The sequence below is a fragment of the Nyctibius grandis genome, chromosome 4 (assembly GCF_013368605.1).
Source record: "Nyctibius grandis isolate bNycGra1 chromosome 4, bNycGra1.pri, whole genome shotgun sequence".
Lineage (NCBI taxonomy): Eukaryota > Metazoa > Chordata > Aves > Nyctibiiformes > Nyctibiidae > Nyctibius > Nyctibius grandis.
The window spans coordinates 82,830,960-82,845,114 of record NC_090661.1 but is presented as its reverse complement, the minus strand read 5'-3'; the positions used below and the strand labels follow the sequence as shown (position 1 = coordinate 82,845,114).

The 14,155-nt window shown below is 40.4% G+C and overlaps 1 protein-coding gene across 3 annotated transcripts in view; it reads left to right on the top strand.

Moving 5' to 3' along the window:
• Positions 1–551: 551 nt before the first annotated feature.
• The window catches only part of TM9SF3 (transmembrane 9 superfamily member 3), a 51,887-nt gene continuing 38,283 nt past the window's right edge, over positions 552–14,155 (top strand). The window contains exons 1-2 of one of the 3 annotated variants that reach the window (XM_068399523.1): positions 552–764; positions 10,324–10,519. In XM_068399523.1, coding sequence (XP_068255624.1) covers positions 552–764; positions 10,324–10,519 — 409 coding nt within the window. Of the gene's footprint in view, positions 765–1,042; positions 1,244–1,445; positions 1,539–10,323; positions 10,520–14,155 lie in introns of those variants that run through there. The other 2 variants (XM_068399524.1, XM_068399525.1) reach the window with 2 other exon arrangements.

Here is a 14,155-nt window from a genome sequence, read left to right as displayed (position 1 = left end):
ACTTTGGACTTGTAGCTTGAGATCGTTCCAAGTTCATACACAGGTTTGCAGGCTTTATCTGAGCCAGAACTGACAGAAACCTCCCCGTTTGTTACATCTGGGTGCATCTTTGTCCCCTCAGTACCTGCTCCTCAGCCATGTGTGGCTTTTCACACCTCAGCGTTCATGTGTTCCTTTTGCACAAGGGGTGTGGAAACCCACTTATTCCTGAGGGTACTTGCACCCAGCTCTGTGTCACGTTGTTCTAAAATAATTTTAATTATTTCACTGATCAATATGTTATGATTTTATCAGTTATAAAATAATTCCATCAATTAAAAAATAACTGAGCTTTAACACACTCGTGCTGAAGGCAGTGGTGTCTCAAACGCCCGCGGTCTCTGGGCGACTGTCTCCCCTTGTGTCCGCAGCCCCTCTGCCGCCCGCGGGCACCGGCCCGCCCCCTCGGCGGGGGCAGCGCCGGGGGCGAGGCCGTGCCCCGCGCAGTGCCCCGGCGCTCAGCTTGGCTCCCGGCGGCCGCCGTAGGCGCCGCGCTTCCGGCGTGCGGCCGGATGACGTGGCCGGGCGGAGCGGAAGTGGCGTCGCAGGTCGGCGTTAGCGGCGGGGCGCGGGCCGGCTCCGCGGCGGGGCCTGCTGCGTGCGCGGGGACGCCGAGGCCCGAGATGGCGGCGCCCGGGCTGCAGCTCTGCGCGGCCGCCGCGCTGCTCCTCCTCCTCCTCCTGTGCCTGCCGCTGCGCGCCCGCGCCGACGAGCACGAGCACACGGTGAGGCGGGGCCCAGCCTCCCCTGGGGGCGCTGCGGCGCTCGGGCCGCAGCCCCGGCCTCCCCGCCCGCGGGCCCTGCCGCCCCCGAGGGGCGGAGGCGCCCGCAGCGGCCCGGAGAGCGCGACCCGGCGGGCGGGCGGAGCGGGGAGGGGAGTGACGGGCCGCGGCCTGGCGGGGAGCGGGCGCGGCGGCGGCCCTCGCAGCAAGCGGGTGGCTCCCGCCCCGCGCGGCTTCCTTCTCGTCTTCCCTGCCGCTCGGGTTGTTTTGACCGCGCGGGCCGAATTTATACGGGATCGGGTCCCGTTCTCTCTAATTTGGTGTGAGCGGGGCGCTCGGGGAAGGGCTGTCGGAGTTCTCTGATCCGGTTGGGACATCCGTGTGTTGGCCGCTAGCGTGGCAGCCGTGCGGCCGGGTGCTGCAGCGCTGAGCTGACTGCCGCCTGTCCCACCTTTTCCTGGAGCAGATAAAGGCCGCGGCAGGTACGCGTGCTTTGTTTAAAGAGGACTGCCCTGCTGTTTGGCCGGCGCTCTGCCGGAATAGCCGTTTCTTCCGGGAGGATGTTTGCGTTTGGTTCAGAACAGAAGTCCAAGCCGGAGTGCGGTTCTGCGCTGCCTGCGCAGTGAGAGCCCTGTGGGGACACGCTGCAGTGTGACAGCTCGCTTCGGCGAGAGGGGCGTGCAGCGTGGGTCTAGAGGAGGTCTTACTCCGAGGAGTAAGAGCAGGACAGGGGACTGTTGGACTTCGGATTCTGATATGGACCCCTAAGGAAAATGGGTGGGTAAAATATTGCTGATTTGAGCCCTCACCTATCGGTATGAGGATAGTTTTTCTAAAGTGCTTTCAATATCACCCAAAAAGAATCTCTAGGCAGTAAGTTCCAGTGCTTCACCAGTTCCTGATGTTGCATTGGAGCATTGTTTCCCACGGCTTTTGGCGTGGGAGGGTGGAAGTCTGTGCGATGAGCCCAGATGTGGTTTTGGAATGAGACTTTGCAGAAAACCATCCCTGTTTCTTCACAAGTAGAGTGAGTTAGAGCGTGGCTATGACTAAACACCGTGTTTGTCAGAACTTTTGTGCTCTTGAGCAGCCTGGCTGGTGGACGCTTGCTCGGTTTCTTAACATAGCTTTCTCTAGGTGTGGTTTGGTAAGCTTAATAAGTGTTTTTAATAAAACAGTTAAATAGCATTGATAGTTTTTGTGTAAGTTTGATAGTTAATTAGTTGCCTAATTCCATGCATTTATGAGACTTGAAAACTGTTTAGGATTGTCTTTATTTTTTGAAACCTAATGGGATTTATCACTGCTGCAGTTAATGACAGAAAAGTTAAGCTAATATTGAGTACTTTCAGGGAGCAGATATTCTTTGAAGTAGCTTAGGTCCCAGTTTTGTTGCTGAACCTGTGCTTTAGGGTTAGGTTTCTGGTGAGTTGAGATGGTTTCCAGTATAGCATTGTGTTTATTTTAAAGGCTGTTCCACTTGAGGGATTCCTAATTATTCATTTAATATTGGTAGTCTTCTCGGGGAAAAAGGATTTCACAAAGCTGTCATTTATTTATTTTTGAGCTCTCCATTCAAAAGTAAATTCTGATGGGTTTTAGGTCTTCTGAATGATTATACCAATGGAAATCACAAATTCCTTTTGAAGGCTTGTCACTTTTTCGTCTAAATTATTCAGCTTTTTGAGATTATAACTATGTTGTTTAGTTTAGTATTCTCATTCACATTGTGTCCAGTTTAGTAACATCATGTGATAGGAATAGTTGGTGTAGGAAGACAGGTAACTACCTTTTTTTGGAAGGCTGTCTCCTTGCTTAGGTATTTTGATACTTTAATATTGTACAGGAGATTGGAGTGGAAGCATTAATAGCATGAATGAAACATGAACAAGGGTCTGTAGTAGCACACTGATTTTGAGATTAAGAACCTGAAGGAAGTGTTCCTTAAATACTGCATTTTGATGGATTTCAGTTTTGAATATGATTGCAGTTGGAAGATTAATCTTTCTGTAACTGAAGTGCTTTATTACATTTTTGGAGGCTCTGCTCACTTTTGGGGAAGTGGAGGGGAAATAGTAGTATACTGATTCAGGACTTAGTGAAAATTTACATTTTGAAGGTACCGACTTTAAGACTTGAGTCCTGTTGGTAGGAATACACAGCATTATGCGCTGCCGTTTCCTTATTAATGCTTTAGTGTACAACTTCTTGTGCTCAAGCGCTTGGTCGTATCTGGGTGAAGGTGTGTCGTTACATCTTGCCACAGTTTACTTTTAACTGCCGATGTACAGGGCGTTATCTGTATTGAGCACGCTGAACATTTGCATGTACTGACTTAAGTGTTTAATGCTCTGTGTTAGCAGGTTAATTTTTTAATTCCTTTACTGCTGCTATAATACATAATAGTAGATGATATTTATAAAATAATACACACGTGTGCTATAATATGTATTTTTTTATTAATATAAATTGGCTGTTAATGTTTTATGTGTCCTTTATAACTGTACGACAGCATAAGCAAATGTTATAAAAGATAATTGTGAGAGTACTCCACATGAAGCTCTAGTACTATAAATGCTAGTGTTTCTGGAGATATTAGGTATGAATAGCTTCGTTGGATCAACAGCTAAATCCTTTTCATCTTAAATGTGAATTAGTCTTTAGAAACGATGCCTACATTTCTTTAGGGGAAGAATAGTGTAAATACGATTATAAGATAAAGACTTGGGTGTTTAAAATCAGTAGTAAGTGAAGAGAAATGAGGATTTAACACAGCATTTGAAATCTCCATTATTAAAAGATAGTGCAGCAGTGTAACTTGAGACCACAACAGAGCAATTTATCAGAAACTAACTGAAAACTTGTCTGCTGTTTCTTTAACTTATTTTCATGCTTCAGAGTGCTTTTTGCGCTGTATTCTGAAAATTGCACCATTTTTTGACAGTTGGCCTTTTACTTGTGGAAGGGGTAGTATAGATGAGATATTGGTGGCCTTATCACAATGTATGCTGATCCTGCAGAAGCAGGGTTGGTGGGCTTCTGCCTGGCCTTTGCTTTCATGTCTTCTGTTTCTAAACTTGTTGGATTTGATGATAAAATAGACAAACCATAAAAATATTCTGAAATATCCTGTTTTTTTGTTGCAGGGGAATGGTCTAGGGAGTAGGTAGCATTTTAATTTTAACATTTCTTCAATTTAATTGTCAGTGCTCCATAAGCATGGAACTACATGACAAACATTGAAAACCAAGCAAAACCCAGCCTATATTGCGTAGCAAAATTCCTGATTTATAATGATTGAGAAGAGCATTTTTGTTTGACTTTTAGCCTGATGAAGTATATTAAAGCCCTGAGCCTGTAAAGCTTGTTTAAATTATGAAATTTGTATAGTATCTGTGAATTGTCAGTTAGAGAAACACTGTAGAAAACATTTCAGTGCATGTAAAATACCTATTTGCATACAAAGTTGTGTGCAGACAAGCAGCCTCATTCCTTTTCCCAAGTTCTCGTGGTTCCATTTTGAAGAGGTGAAATAAATGTCACAGAAGCAGGATGTGGTGTGCCTGAGCAACCTTGTGCATCTAGGAAGTGTAACAGTAAAAGGACTGCTTGTACAGCAGTTCAGACTGTGCCGCTGGTACCGTTCTAGCCATGTTCTGGTGAGGCATACAATTCAGAGAGAAATGAAGAGATGTTACTAGAAATAACCTGCTTTATTCGAAGGAGAGCTTGAGGCTGAAATCCGCAGTTTAATAGACTATGGATATGAGCTGCAGACATTGAGTGTTATCACAGTACTTGATGGGTAGAATGTCTGTAAGATACTGGGGACTAGAAGCCTGGGATATTGCTGGTTGAGTCTTACTTGCTGCCTTTCTCATTTCCTGTCCTGCTTCTGCAGCTTTACTCTGCCAGTAACAGATAATGTTGGTCCTTTTTCCCTTGAAAGGTGTGCTGGTGTTCAAGGAACTGCATTGCGGAAAGCCTCGCTCCAAACTTCAACTTGAGAAAAGGCGTAAAATTGCATACTTTCTGAAAGAAGCTATCTTGATTTGAATTTATTTTGCTGAATCATCATGTAGTTGTAATCCTCTCCATCACTTTTTGCAAAGTGTTTTCATGATTTAAAAAAGAGTATCAACTACCTGCCAGTCTCATATAATTTTCTGCAGCCTTTCATATACTGACTTAATCTAGCCTTAATTGTTTTATAGAATAAATAGTTTGTTTCTAGGACTACCATCCTAATTTCTACAGTTGTACAAAGAGACTATTAAGTTGCTTTCCACATCACGAGTGCCCTCTTGGGTAACTGGAGAGAAAGATGCATGTACCGTGCTGAAGATAGTCTCAGTATTGCTATGCTTGAATAGTTTTTAAACCATACAGATGTATGGAAATTGTCTTTGTCGCACACACCCGAGTTTTCAGTAGTTGTCACGGAAGAAGCCCACGCTTGGCCAGGTCAAACTGCACAAGCTTCACGCCAGTTTAATATTCAGCAGGGGACTAGAAGGGTAGTGTTCCTTTGTTGCCGGTACGAATGGGTTTAACATGATTAGCTTGCACATGCATAACACCTCTATAGCTTAGTGCTCTGAACAGGCAGCGTGAGCATATTGTGCTGCTTTGGAACAGGTGTCCCCAGCTGTGGATGAGGGTTGTAGCTGATACATGGTTGCACTTGAGGTGCAGATTGGCTCTCCACCACCTGGGTGGCAATTCCGGAGAAAAATTTCTGAAGGTTTACCTCCCATTAATCAGATTGTACCAGCATATGGTAGGTAACTTGTGTTGGTGCTGAGACTTGTTCAGGCTGCCCCTATGGTTTTGCACAGTTGAAATAGATCATTACGTACTCCATATAGTTACTGAAATTACTGAGCTGATATTAAGCTTAGTGCAGCAAAAGATGCAAAGCCGAACTTGCTATGCTTACAGAACGAGTACTACATTTTTCATAAATTACAGTAAGTGAAAGGTATTTAAAATTGTGTTCTCTGGTCTTCTCTCATATTTGGAAGTAGTGAATTCTGGCACCATTACCAAGTTGTTAAATGCTTGTGTCTGGGAATTTAATTAGGATCGCTGATCTATATGCAGTATATTGTCCCTTCATATGAACCAAAACCAGAAGAGCTTGCTGAGATACACCAGGGTAGAGATTGCAGCATCTTATTTGTTGACATTTTTTGTTTTGTTAGTTACTGTGTTCTGAGCAGGACACTAGTGTCCATCTTCTGGCATGTGAAAAGCTGCCCTTCCACTATCTAATTCTGTGCAAACAAGTCAGGAAAGGGAATGAAGAACAAAAAAAAATTTCTGAAATAGCAGTACTTCAGTACACCAAAATAAGTCTTTCATGTTAGGAAGGGGTTTGGCACTTGCTTTCATAAAGGATGAAAATAAAATTGCATTGATGCATCAATGTAACTCTAAATATTAGATTTATGTCACTGACATTATCTGGAGTCTACTCTTCAGATCATTAATTTTACTTCAAATTATTTTACCATTTGACATGTTATTTCATTCCTACTTGCCCCTGTTGCGAGCCTCAGTAGTTTAGATATAGGTGCAATAGGAATATATTTGTTTCTTTTCTAGAAGTCCTATAGCAGTGATGGGTCAAATAGTGACTCAGGACCCTTATCATATGTGGAATGAGAGCAAGAAGTTTTTATTTAGATCTCTTACAATGACAGCTATTATTGGTGAATTTAACTCGTTGCATGTGTGATGTGGATATTCTTGCACATTGTAGGCAACTTCCTCTTTTGTTTGTTCCGTACCTGTATTAATAGGGGATTCTTGATACTTTTTTCATATTTTCTGGGATCTGGTGGAATCTCAATGAGTCAAAGTATTTTGCTTGCTGATTATATAGCAGAAGATAAGGAAACTATCACACTTACAGTTGGTTAGGCAAGTTTTATATTATGTTGTAACGATTTTTGAAAGAGACCATTGAACTCTTCACATCCTGTCTTATTCTGTGTTGGTTTTGACTATGAGTTATTGCTGATTTGCCTGCTAAGGTTAACAGAAGGCAATAAGGTTTTGATTTGCTCTGTTGTGTTCAAAGCTTAGAGGGTACAATTGAACAGTTGCTCATCAGCCAATATCAGAACAGTAAAAATAAGAATTCAGGGTTCTTCTGTTTTGTTATTTTGTCCAGAGTGTCCAAGGCTGATCAGTTCCTGATGAAATGAAAATCGTTTCTTTAGTATGTTCTTTGTGCCGAGAATGGAAGGTTTGCTGGAGACTTCGCATATACTGAAAGAAGATATAAAAGAGCATGACAGAACTGAAACTACTGCAAGACTGACAATGAATGTGGTGACCAAAATATGGCTGGTACTGATACCGTGTACCTGAGTGCTATGGCTCCCTTGGAACCAGGGCTTTCTTTAGCAACTTATTTCTCTCATAGTGTGACATTTTTGCTGGAAGGCATGTTGTATGTTAGCCTTCTCCAAACCTAAAAATCCTCATATAGAGGTGACGGAACGGTCCTGCAAGATACTCTAGTTCTTTATCTTGCCTAAAGAAGAGTTGTTTTTCTGTAAGTGTGTCACCACTGTTATTTATTGTAGATACTTTGATATTGTGAAGGCAGTAATGAAAAAGAAAAAAAAAAAACCGCCAAAAGCCAAACCACCACAAACTTGAACTCTGATAGCACTGAGTTCTTGCCACCAAATTACCCTACCACTGGGGTAAGATTGTAAGGATGAGCTATGTCATGACAGGGAAACGTATTTAAATGTGGAAGCTCATCTTTATCATGGAGAATGAGCAAAACCCAACAGATGTAGGGAGAAGAAAATCTGTTTGAGTTTCTAGTAGACACCACCACCCCCCCTAAATTCAGACTGAAGTTGCTTAAGCTGAGTTTCTTACTACATCCCTCTTAATTTTGGGAGGACACTGGGAGCACCTGATGGACTGCAAATGGCTCTGACTAGGGACTTACTGATTGTGAGTGAGGTGTAGCCTGGGATGACTGAGGTGCCGTGTTCATTTATGTAGCAGTCCTGGACAGATTTCTCTTGTGCTGTTCTGGGATGGCTGTGGGAAAGGAGGAAGTAATAAATGTAGACTGAATTATTTGCTTATGTTTGATTTGCTCCCTTTTCTCTCCAGAGCAGACTGCTGGCATCTTAGAGTCATTGTGGGAAAAACTTGTAGGAGGACTAAGCCTGAAGGAGGGCTAAGCATCATGTGGATAAGAGAAAAGCAAAGACCAAATCTGTTACTGTGGATGTTGTAATTACAGTGTAGTTACATTATTAGATCAGAAAATGTAACAACATTTTGAATAATATGTTCTTAAGAAGTTGGTTTCTGTCACTTGAAGGTGATGTGGTATCGTTCCAAAAATGCGGAGGTCCCAACTCAGTATGAAGCAGGTCAGAAACAAAAAGTTAAGTAAAGCGGTGGTCAATGCTTTCTTTATTCAGGCACTGTCCAAGATGAATTCACAGACCTCAGGATGTTGTATTCTGTTACTGAAGGTTGAACAGAGACATATCTCGGTTCACATGTAAGCTGTTGCATTACAAGGAGTAATGCTAAAGTAGGCTCTTGGCAAGTTACGACCGTTTTGAGAAGGAGCTGAAAATATGTTCTGCAGCTGTTAGAGGAAGAAACAGAAGATATGCTAGGCATAACAGACTAGAAAGAGATACGGACCAACTTGTCCCTTGCTACATTGGAAAGAGCTAGTGGCAGTATCGTAGTGTAGATTCCACTATCTGCTTCTGCAGCTGGAACTGTGATTTTTTTGTTCTTTCTTCTTTCTCTCCCAACTTTCTTTGAAGTTGGACAGCTGTGCTGCACTGGTATAACCTTTCTGGTTGCTGTCTGAGAGGAGGCATGTCTACTTTCTCTTGCTGTGTTGTTTACTCTTTTTTTTTTTCTCCTTCATGGACATTCTTTACCTGTCAGAAATGTTCTGAAGTGTGTTCTCTGCAGATGGGCAGGTTTGTGAAACTGGTGTTTGGTCTCTGCTGCAGCTCAGAATGAAATTAGTGCGATATTTAAAGTTCCTTGTTGGAGATCGCTCAATAAGAGGCTGGAATGACCCTTGTGCATTTTTGTAAAGAAAAAAGATGAGACTTGTAATAGAGATGATGTGTTAGTTTAAAGGGATTAAATTATTTCCCAAAGCATGTTTGTTTAAATCCTTGAGTTTAACTTTTAAACACCTCATCTGAAGAATTTATTGCGTTCCATGTGTAGCTAATTATTTCTGAGTTAACCTGTTGGTACGACTGTGGTTATTCAGAATAAATGGAGTTGAAGAACCTTTGTTCATTTGCTAAAAAGGGAGATGAACTGTATTGAGTATTTCAGCTGTGCACTATAAAATAGTTACAGCTAATTAACATTGTACTTTCTTTTTGTCTCCAGTGTGTTCTGTGTTTGCACATTGGTCTTTAAAACAGTACTTTATTCTTCTGTACTTTAAATCAAGATCTATATGGTGATTGTGCTTGCAGGTGTGTACAGTTATAAGTAGGGTTTTTTTTCTGCCTTAAAAATTAGATCACTGTCCCTCCTGATCCGTTGAAATTATAGTAGGTGAAGAAGTTGGGTTGCATGAGAGGCTTCGTAGTAACCAGCAAACCTGGTAACTCATCCAGATGCATTCAGATATAGTGCAAGTAATTATTTCAAATCACTTAATTCTCCTGAATTCATGCAGTATTTGAATACTGATAGATGAATGGCTTTAAGGACTTTGTTGTTGTTGAAAAGTTATAAGGGCTTGAAAAAAATTACTGGCTCCTAGCCAAGGAATAAGTTTTCCTGGCTCATAGTAGCTGTTGAAAGTGAAGGGTGGATATTCCCAGAAAGAATTTCATGGCAGCCACCAGACTCCTTGCTGTTCTGTTTTTTCAGTGTGAGGAAGTTGGAAGTGCATCAAAATACAGTCCTTCTGTCTGACTTTTTTGTCTCTTGGCTACTGTAGGTATGCCAGTTTAATTTTAGTGCTTCCTCTGAGGTGTTGTGCTCTTCTGGGAATTTTGAATGTAATTTTTACCATTACAAAAATGAAAAGGAGTTGCATTTTAGGAAAATGTATTGTACCTGTCACCATGGGTAGATTGCCTGATTTATTTGCGAAGATCTTGTTTAACAAGACGTTAGTCTATTTCCTTTCTCTCAGTGGAGATAAGTAGAGTTTTGCTTTTAACTGATGCGTGATTCCACAAAATTTGTGAAAGCTTATTTATTTTTGAGACTTCTGCTTTCCTCCACTTCTTCTCTCTGCGTGTTCTGCTTCTCTATTAAATTTGTATGAATCCCCCTCTTCTGATACTTCAGTGATAGGCTCTAAGAAACCGTATGATCAACTAAGGTTTTTGTAGGAAAGCAGGCTGAAAAACTTGTCCTAAAATCCCTGCCACCCAAAAGACAAAAATACTTGACTGTCTTTAACTGTAACTGTTGCCTGTGATTGAAGAATCCTGCCTTGCTAGTTAATATGAATGAGTTTCTTGAATGTTTTTATTCTGCTGGGCTTCTCGTCTAACTCAATAATTTTATCTTTCAGTACCAAGATAAAGAGGAAGTTGTTTTATGGATGAATACAGTAGGACCCTACCACAATCGCCAAGAAACATACAAATACTTCTCTCTTCCTTTCTGTGTGGGATCAAAAAAAAGCATCAGCCATTACCATGAAACCCTAGGAGAAGCACTTCAAGGAGTTGAGTTGGAATTTAGTGGTCTTGACATCAAATTTAAAGGTAAGCAATTGAAAGTGCATTTAGTCACTAAAAAACCCCCATGAACCCTTAAAACTTGTTTTTTGAACTAGGAGAACTGAAAGTTTGCTGCTGCTAGCAACTGAGTGTATTTCGTGTTATTGCTTGAAACGCTCTGCAAGGTGGTCTACCATTGGCTTTTCAGTTTACAGTAAAGTTTTCATCTATGTGCCCTTCAAGGAGGATACTTGCAGCAGATACATGCTTCTGAACTAACTGATTACATTTTATAAAGTAAAACTAAACTTTCTGTGTATGAATAATTAAAAGTATATTTATTGGAATTAATATTCTGGAATTCTCAATTCTGAAGATGTATTTTTTTCCTATGATGTTGAATACTTGCAGGCTCTCTGCAGTTGGAAAGGAGTAGCAAGGGCTTAACATCTCAAAGTTCTACCTTAACACACAGTTAATTATTGTATCCTTCTGGTTACTGTCTAGTTTAAAATACCTTTGACAAATACCTTTATATTATTGACTCTAAGTCATGATATGCCAGTCAGGATGGACCTGGTTTGTTTTTTTTCTGTTATTTCCTGCCCTCTCCCTCTTTCCGTACTGTTCCAAAGATGACATTTAACTTTTGCAAATACATTTCTTGGTGTTAGGGGCCTCAAGTTGCACCAGGGAAGGTTTGGATTGGATATTAGGAAAAATTTCTTCACGGAAAGGGTTATCAAGCAGTGGAACAGGCTGCCCAGGGAAGTGATGGAGTCGCAATCCCTAGAGGTATTTAAAAGACGAGTAGATGTGGTGCTTAGGGATATTGTTTAGGGATATTGTTTAGTGGTTGACTTGGTAGTGTTGGGTTGATGGTTGGACGCGATGATCTTAAAGGTCCTTTCCAACCAAAATGATTCTGTGATTCTATTGCATTATTTCTCTGTGTGTGTTCTTTGGTACCCAGAGTCCTTTCAGATATCTGTAACTGGTAGTTGTAGAGCTTCAAAAAATAACAGATTATTTTTGTCTGTATTGAATTTTAACATTTATATATTTAATCCAGTTTGGGTTTCTATGTATATGTATTTTTTTCCCTAGAGGGCTGTACTTCGTTGCATCACCAGTGCTTAACTGGATGGAGAACTTAAGCATAGTATCTCTTGTCTGAGCATTTGCAGTCAGATGGAACTTAGTTTCTGTAAGTTACAAAGGTTTTATCCAAAACTGGACATCTGCAAAATAAGAGACTTGATTATGTTTTTGTTATAAGTAGAATAAACAAAATAAAAGATTAAAAGTTTGTTAAAACCATAAATTCTTCATAAATTTTTAAGTTGCATAAGGGATAACATCTCTGCATTAAAGGAATTTGGAGTTGAATCTTTTCTTTTAAGAAAGGAATTGTACCTGCACAAGCACTGGAAAACAGTCCTATTACTGGTTTGCAAGACATGTAGCCTCCTGAAAATTTTATTCAATATGGGAGAAATAGTTTTTCTGTCAAACCTCGTAGAATATGCTCAGAAACACAAAATGGAAAGAACAGAGAAGGCAACTGGCAGCAATTCAGCATGGCTGTGAAGATTAAGTAAAACATATTGTCAGAATATGATAAATATTTATTTTTACAGCCAGTTATATGTGTAATTTTTACTTCCTTTAATTGCCCCATCTTTACAAAGAGATTGTGTTATTCCAGTGACAAGTGTACTCTCTAGGTGCAGCACCAAATTGAAAAGACTTGAAGGTTTGTGAGTTAATGTTTACTGTTGTGAAGTGTCCTATTCCCAGATTTATTTTCTGAAAATTATCCATAGTTAATTTATTCCCCTATCATACCAAATTTTTGCTAGATCAAGTCTTTCATTTTGTGACTGGGAGTACTGAGGGGGCTGTGTTGTGCTGTAGCTCACTTTTCAGCATTTAAGTCCTGGACCTGCCCTTTTCCTTATTGACCTGGAGGTAGTAATTTAGTAATCTGTTTTTATAGTGGAAGTGTAGAGATGATAACAAGGGAAGGAAATGGACTGGCTCAACATCAGGAACTGGCTGAAAGGCTTGAAAAATTTTCTTCTTTAGGAGTCCAAAAAAGCTAGAGCCTCTGTCGTACCAGAAGTACAAGCAGTAGTCAAGACTAGTTTAGATTTGTAAAGCATGTTAATCTTATTTTTCCTAAAATAACATGAGATAGATGAAACTTTCAGTTTATCTTTTGTCTTCTCTTATTGACCACTTTATAGCCTGTAGTCAGATGTAGTTTAGCTTTCCAGAATATTTTCTGCCATTTCTGAGGGAAATACGCAGCAGCAGAGCATTGGACAAATCTATTCTGCTGTGATACACTCTCAAATACTTCTGTAAAATACTTTAATAATGGAGAAATTAATATTTTTCTGTTCCGGTAATTCTTTAATCTAATGCTTAGAAAGAAAGATGCTTAACATATGTTTTCTTAAACAAAAATAGGTACAACTTGGGTAACATTGAACCTCCAGCTCCTCAGTACACAGAAATTGATACCATTCCTGTTTGATTAAGAGAAGTCTTTTGGAATTCAGAGCTACAGGGAGCCAAAGTCATCCTGGACTAACACAAATTCAGAATGGTGCAAAAGTGGTGTTATTTTTGTACCTTCTGATTGTTTCGGTTTTGATTATTTCCTTGCCAGATTAGTTTATCTCTTGTCCTCTGTAGTTCTTTACAACAGGTAAGCTTGTTTTCCTTAGGTCTTACTTTGCTTTCAGGTTAGGAGTTTCAAGTTCTGTTTCACAACTGCTTGTGCTGATGTTTTGACATAGAAAGTTTTAGATTTGCTCTATTGTAAGTATTATTTATTGCAATTTCTTCAGGGTTTAAGGTCTGATCTTCCACTCATACTAGTTTTTTCAGGTGCCTTTTTGCACCTCTAATTGCTTTACCAGTGCTTACCAGGTATGTAGTTGCTATATTGGGGTATGTTCTTCCAGGCAGACTGGGCATGATGATGTACAAAACAGGCTTTGAATGGGTACGGAAGAGTAGATATTTCAAAAAGAATTGGGTGTTTATGGCTCGTAATTATAAGTGATTGATGTGCTAGTACATTTCCCAGCAGGCAGGGAATTCCTCTTCATCCATGTCCTTTGTTGCTTTTAAAAAATTTTTTATTATTATTAACACATTGGCACTCTGTGTAGGTTGCTAATCTGTATTGGACCTGCAATGAATTTAACTCTGAACCAAAGTGGCTGCAGGTCAGATGTTTTCTGTAAAGCAGATGGTACATGGTAGCTGGTTGATGACTAAGTATGTGTACATGATCTGGGAAGCTGTCCATGTGCACTTCTAGTTTTTTCCTTTACAATCTGTGTCCTCTGGATAAAAGATGATGAGAATAATCTCTTTGCTGTTAGCTGGCATCCAGCAGGTTCTGTATCAGGAGGTGCTTTTGAATTTCTAGCAGTGGATCCATAAAGTGAAATCCGAATGGGAGTCCACTCTATTTTACTATATTTAATCTGCTATTCTAAAATATCCTTTTTTCCAAATTTTAGTGTTACAAGTATAAATTAATTGTAGCAGTAGTTGTTAGTACTTATTTAATACAAAACTATGTAAAATTTGTTCAAATCCAAATCCCCTTGATATACAGGTTTTTAAAGTAAAAACCCAGAACAAAAGTTTGCTGTCTGA